The 10,778-nt window shown below is 45.3% G+C and overlaps 1 protein-coding gene across 1 annotated transcript; it reads left to right on the top strand.

The window, feature by feature from the left end:
• Nucleotides 1-6,539: 6,539 nt before the first annotated feature.
• On the top strand, nt 6,540-10,550 carry LOC311047837 (arg8-vasotocin receptor-like; the record flags this gene model as incomplete). Its single annotated transcript, XM_084060788.1, has 3 exons — nt 6,540-6,941; nt 8,518-9,106; nt 10,206-10,550. The coding sequence occupies 3 exons, from the start codon at nt 6,540-6,542 to the stop codon at nt 10,514-10,516; spliced, it is 1,302 nt and encodes a 433-aa protein (XP_083916914.1). The 3' UTR covers nt 10,517-10,550.
• Between the last annotated feature and the right edge of the window lie 228 nt (nt 10,551-10,778).

The following is a 10,778-nucleotide window of genomic DNA, read 5'->3' as shown; positions in this document are numbered from 1 at the left end:
CTGCGCGAGCACCGGTCTAACAGGCGGTGCTGCTGTTATATTTTCATGGCCACCGGGAGATCAGACATTTAACCCATGGTCCAACACACACCAGCCTTCATTCATTAATGTTCTCTCCAGGCTATCTCTCATTAATGCGGAGCGGGACGGGACTCGCCCGTCCGACGGTCCGAGTCTCACTGGGAAATGGGAATAGCCTACATGAGGGCTTTATTTTAGTGTAACTCGAACGCGCACTGCTCGGTATGGGTTAAATACATTAATCTACAAAAGTATTCCATTCATGCCGATGTGATTGGTATCATAATATGTCATTCATGTAGGCTACAAGCCTACGTGACAATACGCTACGGGCGTGTGTGTGTGTGTGTGTGTGTGTGTGTGTGTGTGTGTGTGTGTGTGTGTGTGTGTGTGTGTGTGTGTGTGTGTGTGTGTGTGTGAGAGAGAGAGAGAGAGAGAGCGAGCGAGAGAGGCGTGTGCGTGTGCGGCGAGGCCAGCGGGGGGGGGGGGGGGGGGCTGTTTCTTATTGGCTTTTCATGTCTTTGGTCGTATTCTGGTTCGTCTTCATGTCGTAAAATCGGGGCGTTTTGAGAATATTTATGGGGCGTGTTATTTAAATGACGCTCGTTTCAGCCGTGTAGGATGCGTTGATAAATGTGACTTCGACGTTGGTGTACGCCGAATATATGGAAAAATATACGGCGGTTTATACGCTGCGTTGATAAATGAGGGCCAGTATGTTTTACCCCCTGTCCGTCCGTCCGTCCGTCCTCCAAACGTCATGCAAATTGGTACACAGTATCTCTTTAGTCATGTGATCAACACGGATCTGCCCGATTTCCCATATTCCATCCTGATTGGCTAAGGTTGGCTTCTAAAGTTTGCAGGATTGGTCCGTTTTGAACAAAATGCCCCAAATTATGCACGCAGCTTGCAATTTCCGTGAAATTTCACACGCACATTCCCACTAGGCCCAGGAAGAAATGCCACCCTTTTCACATTGGCCTGTTATAGCGCCACCAGCAGGTCTAATTTAGCAAAACACATGTTTGGAAGAAAAAGCCTCAAATCATGAATGCAGCGTCCGATTGCCGAGAAAGGCCTAAGAATAAATGGCACCCTTTTCACATTGCCCTATTATAGCGCCACCAGGAGGCCACAATAACGTACCTGACCTGGCGGAGACCTGTGCTCCGAGGAGCACTGTTTCTAGTTCCCTATGGAAGTCACGTGGTTTGATAAGGCTGACTTGCCTTAGGGGAGGTGGGGGGGGGGGGGGGTAAAGCCAGAGAGCCGTGAGGCACGCATAAAACAGCAAACCATGTGACTTCCATAGGGAATGAATTGAAACAGCCTTATGCCTCACGTAAGGCATAAGGCAGCCACAAAAACGATTGTTTTAACTGTGAGAGCCAGGCCTGAGAAATAGCCTATCTGTGCAGGTTCATTTCATTCCGAGTCACTCCGAAACTTCAATGTATGAATTTCACATAGACTATACTGGTGGGCCACTGGGCCATAAATAACACATTTTAGGACAGAAGCCGGAGGGGCCATATAACATGTGCCCTTGTGCCACGAGTGGCCCCCGGGACGGACTTTGGACATGTCTGGACTAGCAAATAATGTCCAATGGAGGACACTGGAGGGACGGCCGAGCTAGCAGAGAGAGAGAGAGAGAGAGAGAGAGAGAGAGAGAGAGAGAGAGAGAGAGTCATGACACTAGAATGAGTTTAGTGCATAGGGAATATAGTAAGATGTAGTACAGTACAGGGGTCTTCAACGTTTTCAGGCCAAGGACCCCCTAGCTGAGAGAGAGATGAAGCAGGGAGCCCCTCAATATCGTATAAAATTGTGTTTCAGATTCAACATTTTTTGTTTACGTGGTCTGCTCTTTTTTCCCCTCTACACCTATAGCCTCTTTGCCAAAAATAGCCGATCTACAAGCTCTCAGCGCCTCGCAGCGCGAGGCGTTGTGAGCTTGTAGATCTGCTATTTTTTGGCCAAAGTTCTCCTCAGAAAAGGGATGGTAGGGTTCAAGTGGTTAAGGTAAAATACAAAATCCTATCACACAAAGATTTGGCGGACCCCCTGTAGTAACTCTGAGGACCCCCTAGGGGTCCCGGACCCCCTGTTGAAGACCCCTGGTATAGTAGATGTTTATATGAATGCGAATGTATGCATAATGAGAGAGAGAGAGAGAGAGAGAGAGAGAGAGAGAGAGAGAGAGAGAGAGAGAGAGCTAAGTGTCCCTCCTCATGGCAGTGTAAGATACTGTTATCTATAAGAGCCTGACCTACTACAGTATGCCTGATTTTTTGTGTCAGATGCAATCACAATCTTGAAGAGCACTAGACCACAGATTACCCATGTTTTGACCCATTTGTTTTTCTCCAAAAGTTTGATAGACTTATATTTCAACAACTTGAGATCCCTGTATTGGTCATTATAGTTGAAACATGTGTAACAGAGTATTGTGTACAGTACATTGTGGTATTGCTACTTACACCATAAACGTCATAAATGTCATGTGACATCACAGTTGCAGGGAGTTGTACTTTCAGTGTAACAGATAGAGAATGCAGAATGCTGCGCGCCAGACAGACAGTTGTTGATCGTCACTCTCTCACCTCAGTGCAAACTTGGTGTTGGAAGATATTTTTCCGATGTTTTATTTTGATTTATTACACGGCTTGGTTGAATGCTTGATTCTGATCGGTCGGTCGCTGAATTCAGCTGTGTGTTATTTTTTAATAACGACCAATGAGCTCAATAGCAGACCGCTGTCTAATCAAAGACTCAGAGCACCTAGCCTGGGACCAGACGAATCTGCGAGTGCAAAAATAAATTGCACTCTGAGATTTGGGTCTCCATAGAGAATCCATTTCCTGCTCCAGAAGACGTGGGTAACCAATCAGGGCCCAGTATTAAAATATGGGAGACTGTGATTGGTAGTTGGTTGTAGGTCTAACCAATTGCGTACAGAGCCATTGTGTTGATCCCGCCACCTTGGAAAGAAAAAACTTCCTCATAGAGGCACCAGACTCATATCCACGCAGTGATATAGTCTGGCTACACACGGCTACAGAGCACCCGCTGCGCTGCTTGAAATTTATGCTGTATCCAACATGACAACCATGTAAACAAACACACCATGTCATTTACAACTAAACGTTGCTCTCAATAATGTTTTTGAAAACGTTTTAAGCGAGAAATAGACGATGCAATAACCGAAAATGTATTCTATTTGATCAACACTTCCTTGTTTTCCGAGGCGACCGTGTTAGCTGCATGGCCGGACGGCCAGCGCAATATGTAACACTTTCATTACCGTAAGCAAGGAAATACTTCGTTTTGTTGTTACTTTTGGGTCAATGTATTAATTTAGTTATTAAGTTGCCGTGTAATAAGCAGGATCATTAAACCCCTCAGCGTTTCCATTGTGTTATTTCTCAACAACTACCGGCGCGGCGACAATTATCCCTTACATAAAAGTGTTTGTAGTTTCGGTGTGTTGGACAAGAAAATAATAAAGTGAATAACCCTCACACTGATGAGACAAAAAAAAAGTGGCTTTGATGAACAACTTAATAGGCAGTCTTGTGTGTTTTGTTTACAGCAATTCTCTTGTTTTGTGTAGAGCCGTGCGTGTGTGCGTGTGTGTGTGCGTGGGTGTGTCTCTAGCATGGTTTTTGTTGCGTTTGGGTATTTTACATGTCACTTCAGTGATAAGGCACAACTAAACAGCCATGTTGCTGACAGGCCTGCAGAGCAAATTGAAAGTCTGTCTTGAGATAACAGACAAACAAAATTACACACATTCATTTTGTCTGAATGTTATTATTAGTTTAATCTCTCGAGACAGACTTTCAATTTGCACAGAAACGCTGTCAGCAGCAGGGGGGACATTCTTTGTCCCAGGGGATGTGGCAATTGCCACCCGCTAGCAGTCACAATGCAGTTATTTTAGACATCATTTATTTTCTCCACCACTCAACTTGTTTTTTTTTTTTGCAAATCGCAGAGGAGTGAATCTCAATCCATGGCTGTTTCTTCAACATGTGACACACATGTTATATAGAGCAGTGGTTCTCAAACTTTTTCATGTCAACGACCAGCAAATTGATATGTTTTTGGCCACGGACCCCCATCTATCTTCAACAGCCAACGTATAAATAGATAAAGTGGTTCAAATGACTGTGATGCTATGTTAACTACTTTTGCTGGGGACCCCCTGGAACCCCCTCAAGGACCCCTAGAGGTCCCCACTTTGAGAGCCACTGATATAGACACATTCAGTAACCACTTTCAACCTGGCATGCTAATTTTGGGCATGTCGTAGAATTTTCAAATTATTTTCATAGACATTTTAGAAACTTTGAAGCTAATACAGCAGCAAAAGTTAGGCCCATGACAACTACTTCATTAATGTGTTCGGTAAACCCTCAGGAATGCAAAATCCACAATATACAGAACATGAAGGTGTCTGCGAAAGATTAACCCATTAAGACCTGAGGCCGCTTCTAAAAAAAATTCTAAATCCTAACAGTTTTTCGGAAAACAGTATAAAAAAAATAATTTTCACGATTTTTCAGAAATAGCAGATCTACAAGCTCATAGCGCGGCACTGCTATTTTTGAATAGCCAAAGAAATGTAAAATGAAAAATTATGAATATTTTTGAAACAACACAAGTGTTGTATGGAGGTCCCTGGCACAACACATTTTAGGATGGGGGTCCTGTCTGTGGCCAAAAACATTAATTTGTGGGTCATGACATGAAAAAGTTTGAGAACCAATGGTCTCTAGACTCAGGGGTCTTCAACGGGGAGTCCGGGCCCCTAGGGGGTTCTCAGAGATACTGCAGGGGGGCCGCCATAGGGACTTTTTTATTTTTTATTTTTTACATTAACCACTTGAACCCTCGCATCCTTATTCTGGGGGGAACATTGTGGTTGTTGTGAGCTTGTATATCGGCTATTTTCGGCAAAGAGGTGTTTGGTTTAGAAGGGAAAAAGAGCGGACCAAGTACTGAGCCAAAAGGGCAAGTTTACAAAGCATTGAGGGTTTAAGTCTTAAATGTCTGAAAACACACATTTAACATCCAATATGTAGTGGGGTTGGGGGCCCCTGCTTCATCTCTCTCTCTCAGCTAAGGGGTCCTCCTTGTCTAGACCATTTAAAGATAACTGTCTTATGTTTATTTAGCAGGGGGGGTGGGGGAAATTACTATGTTGACAGTGTAGTCATGGTGGTGGTGGTGTGTGTGTGTGTGTGTGTGTGTGTGTGTGTGTGTGTGTGTGTGTGTGTGTGTGTGTGTGTGTGTGTGTGTGTGTGTGTGTGTGTGTGTGTGTGTGTGATTGGGGGGGGGTTGGGTCCGCTTCACACATCCTCACTGGCTGTTTGAGCACTAGGGGGCTGGCTTCAGCGTTGCCATATTTTGTGAGAGAAATAAGCAGCAAGGTCTAGGAAAACAAGCCCAAAAGAAGCAACTTATTATTATTAGGCCACATGAGCACTTTAAACATTATATGCATCGGCTATTTGAAAATAGCCGCTCTACAAGCTCACAACGCGTCGTGAGCTTGTAGATCTGCTATTTTCAAAAACCCTTGCAATAAAATGTGGATATTTGGATTATTTTTTTTTTAAACATTCTAACAACACAAATTAACACAAATTAGCCCTAGCTCAAAACACTTTCATGAAAAATATTTGAGGACCACCGGTTTAAATAATAATTAAAAAAAAATGTGGAAGCAAGCCCTAAATATTCAACTACACTAACAACCCCCCCCCCCACACCCCCAAAAAAAACACAACCACCAATATTTACAAGCAACTTTACAGCAACTTAACTTCTTCTTATGAATTGAGTATGTGAGGACCCCTATTGAATCAAGCCAAAAGGCTTCTTTGTTTTTTGTCTTTTCTTCCTTTTCAGCTGACCGTGTATTTTAAACTGTAGCCTACATCCATGTGCTTTTTCTCTCTGCAAACTTCTAAATAAAGTATTCAATCGATCAAAGAAAAAGCAGCCCCAAAGTCGCTTATAACAAGCCCGACATGGCAACTGCTGGCTGGCTCTGGCCGTGTGTCCACATTACGCACACGCTCTGTGAAATCTGACTCGACTTTAAAAGGCTGTGACACAGTCTCTACAGCAGACAGAGAGAGAGGAGAGAGAGCTGGGTCTCCTGTGTGTTTAAGGCAGGTTGTTTCCCCACACACACACACACACACACACGCACACACACACACACACACACACACACACACACACACACACACACACACACACACACACACACACACACACACACACACACACACACAGAGAGAGAGACAGAGAAAGAGAGAGATAAGAGAGAGACACAACACAGCGCTTGGAGCACGGCGCTGCTGCTGGCGCGGGGGGGTTTCGCGAGAGACGGCTCACGTTACCGCAGCGCGTAAAAGGGAGGATTGTTGCCGCGCCATGCACAGCAGTCCTCCTAACCGCGCGCTCTGCTCCTAAACGGACTCCTCAACCAGTCCGTGATGTTCAGCCCCACCACGGTCACCATGACGACGTGGACTTCTCCTCCCGCCGACGACAACAACTACACCGTCCTCCAGGCCGAGTTGGTCAACAACTCCAACTCCAACGCCAGCAGTGCCGCCACCACGACGGACCCGTTCGCCCGGAACGAGGAGGTGGCCAAGCTGGAGATCACCGTGCTCAGCGTCAGCTTCGTGGTGGCCGTGGTGGGGAACGTGAGCGTGCTTCTGGCCATGTATCACACCAAGAAGAAGGCTTCCCGCATGCATCTGTTCATCAAGCACCTCAGCCTGGCCGACCTGGTGGTCGCCTTCTTCCAGGTTCTGCCCCAGCTGTGCTGGGAGATCACCTACCGCTTCTACGGACCGGACTTCCTCTGCAGGATAGTCAAACACCTGCAGGTATAGGCTCTGTCTGCGTCAGTGTAGCCTATAGCAGTGGTTTTCAACCTTTTTTCATGCCAAGGACCCCTTAAATTGATATACATTTAGGCTGCGGACCACCATTTGAAAATGTTTTGTGCCAGGGACCGCCAGAAGCAAAGATATCAGTTAATTTTTGCTTTAAAAAAATATTAATATTCAAAGATTATGCACACTTTTTCAAGGTTTTTCAAAAAAAATAGCAGATCTACAAGCACCGAGTGCCGCGCTATGAGCTTGTATATCTGCTATTTTTGAATAGCCAAAACTAAGTGGTTAAAATGATTCTGACGCAATGTTAACTGATTTTGCTGGGGACCCCCTGGTACCCCCCCCCCCCCCCCAAGGACCACTGATGGTCCACAGACCACTGGTTGAAAACCACTAGGACTGCATGGGCAATTAACCTGGAATATATCGATTTAGAACTATAATCACCAACTCAATCTTAAAGGTTGGGTACATCAGCAGTAGGACTGACTGCATGGGCTATTACTATTAACCTGGAATATATTGATTTAGAACTGATCACTACAACTCAATCTTAAACGGTAGGGTAAGTGATATTTATTTTGTTAATGAGGAGTGTTAATATTTCCAATTTTCAGTACTTTTACTTCTACTCCACTACATATCAGAGGCTTTTACTCCACTACAATTATTTGAAAACTTTAGTTACTAGTTACTTTGTAGATTTTGATCAATATCAAAACATACATTACCCACTTTAGCCCTATATATACATTTCGGCCATTTGAAAATAGCTGATCTACAAGCTCACTAGCTCACAAGCTTGTAGATCTGCTATTTTCAAAAGATTTGTATACATTTGAAAACTTGTGAAATGGGACCTTCTGCATAATGAGTACTTTCTACTGTGCTGTTGTGCTATTTACCCACTCTTTAACAGCAGTGTGATACATGGTAACTTCCCATCAATATAGCCTTAAAGGGACTACACCATGAATTTGAACACTTTTTGTGTGTTTTTGGTCTCCCCTACCTCTCTTCTATCCCCAAAAATACCCCAGTTTGAACACTCAGGCTTTCACAGCAAATCTGGGGTTTTCTGTAAATTGGTCTCAAAACAGACCAAACTGATTTGCACCCTGACGTGACGTCACGTCAGGGTACAATACCTCCCGTTTTTCAGTTTCAACCCAAAAAAATTGTTGTCTTATTTATTTATTTATTTACTTTTTCCACACAGAACCAGGAGATAACATGAATACAAACTGGCTCAATAGCGCCCCGTGCCAAACAGGACAATGTGGTATTGCAGGTGAAAGTGCTTTATAAGCCAGAGAGAAGTTAGTCGGAATGAGTATATCTGAGGCTTGATTTAGGCTCAAACCTTTTGAAAAACGTTTGAGGGACATAAACAATATGATATCAAATATATATATATTTTTTTAAAATTCATGGTGTAGACCCTTTAAAAATAAACTGATACCAGTGCCTATTTCTCCTCTCTGAGAGGGAAGACCAACCTGTATTATTGCACAATGTCGCACGACTTGAGTAACCGTCCTCCACACACACACACCCTCTGCAGGTGATGGGGATGTTCGCCTCCACCTACATGATGGTGATGATGACGCTGGACCGCTACATCGCCATCTGCCACCCTCTGAAGACCCTGCAGCAGTCCACCAGGCGCTCCTACATCATGATCATCTCCACCTGGCTGTGCAGCCTGGCGCTCAGCACGCCCCAGTACTTCATCTTCTCCCTCAGCGAGGTCAAGCACGGCTCCGAGGTCTACGACTGCTGGGGCCACTTCGTGGGGCCGTGGGGGGTGAAGGCCTACATCACCTGGATCACCGTGGGCATCTTCCTCGTCCCCGTGGCCGTCCTGATGCTGTGCTACGGCTTCATCTGCCACAGCATCTGGAAGAACATCAAGTACAAGACCAGGAAAACGCCGCCCGCGGGGGCGGGAGGAGGAGCCGCCGCCACCGCCGGAGCCGCCAAGAACCGGCTGATCGGGAAGAATTCGGTCAGCAGCGTCACCACCATATCCAGAGCCAAGCTGAGGACGGTCAAGATGACCGTCGTGATCGTCCTGGCGTACATCGTGTGCTGGGCGCCGTTCTTCATCGTGCAGATGTGGTCGGTGTGGGATGACAACTTCCAGTGGGATGGTGAGTGGTTGGGTATGAATGTTTGCGATAAACTGGACGTTTAAAGGGGCTACAGCATGAATTTAAAAAATAATAATAAGATTTGATATCATATTGTGTATGTCCCTCAAACGTTTTTCAAAAGGTTTGAGCCTAAATCAAGCCTCAGATATACTCATTCCAACTAACTTCTCTCAGGCTTATAAAGCACTTTCAGCTGCAATACCAAAACGTCCTGTTGGGCAGAGGGGTGCTACTGAGCAATTCTGTCTGTCAAAATACATGGGCAGAAATGCAAGTGATGTAAGCAACATTGCCATTCTGAGATGGCCTGTTCAGACACGCCCATTCTGAAAATCTCTGAAATGAGAATGAATGACTGAATGTTTAAAAAAAAAAAATGTTTGGGGTACAAGAGACACTGGGGAGCCCAAAAAATACCCCCCCCCCCCCCAAAAAAAAAGGAAATTCATGGTGTGTCCCCTTTAATGAATACAAATAAGAGCAATCTGGGAACCCATTCACCATCTGGGGGCACCACCTCCTTTTTCGTGTAGAAACAGGAACTCGGTTTGACTCCTCCCCTTTCTGTGCGTATAACTACTATAACAGCGGTTCTCAACCAGTGGTCCGGGGACCACCAGTGGTCCGGTACCAGGGGGTCCCCAGCGAAATTAGTTAACATAGCGTCACAATAATTTCAACTTGAATTTTATAAAAAAATAAAAATAGTTATTTTTGCAGCCCTATTTCAGTGGTTCTCAAAGTGAAGTCCATGGGGGGGGGGGTGTACCAGGGGGTCCCCCAGCTAAAGTAGTTAACATAGCATCACAATCATTTTATCTACTTCATCCATTTATACGTCAAAAATAGCAGATCGACAAGCTTGTATATCTGCTATTTTTGAACATTTTAGAAAAATCTTGAAAGCGTTTGATTTTTATTTATTTTTTCTCCAGAAACTTTGGGTGTTGGGGCTATTCAAAAATAGCAGATCTACAAGCTCATAGCGCGGCACCGAGTGCCGCGCTACGAGCTTGTAGATCTGCTATTTCTTTTTTTTTATCCTTAAAATGACACCTCTTCCTCTCGCCTCTCTCTCTCTCTCTCTCCATCTCAGAGTCAGAGAACACGGCGGTCACTCTCTCCGCGCTGCTGGCCAGCCTCAACAGCTGCTGCAACCCCTGGATCTACATGATCTTCAGCGGCCACCTCCTCCAGGACTTCACCCACTGCCTCCACCTGTGCTGCCGTCGCATCAACCAGGACTTCATCAAGAAGGAGGACTCGGACAGCAGCCTCAGGAGGACCACCACGCTGTTGACCAGAATGACCACCAACCGGACCAGCCCCACGTGCTCCTCGGGCACCTGGAGAGAGCTGGACAATCACTCTCCCAAGTCCTCCATTCCGTCCATACAGGCGGAATGAGTGAAAACTTTGAAACGGGAATATATACTGTACGGGACACCAGGGACGTGCACAGATAGACTCTAGGTGGTGCTAGAGCACCTGCCCTTTGCCCTCTTGACCAGAAGTGCCCTTTTGAAAAAAAAGGAAAAAAAACGTTTTTTTCTTCAGTTTACACCAGGGGTCTTCAACAGGGGGTCCGGGACCCCTAGGGGGTCCTCAGAGTTACTACAGGGGGTCCGCCAAATCTTTATGTGATATGATTTTTCTTTTTACCATAACC

The sequence above is a fragment of the Gymnoscopelus microlampas genome, assembly GCF_963454915.1.
Source record: "Gymnoscopelus microlampas genome assembly, chromosome: 6".
NCBI classification, from domain to species: Eukaryota; Metazoa; Chordata; class Actinopteri; order Myctophiformes; family Myctophidae; genus Gymnoscopelus; species Gymnoscopelus microlampas.
The sequence above is the reverse complement of the archived record's forward strand: the minus strand, read 5'-3'. Positions and strand labels throughout refer to the sequence as shown.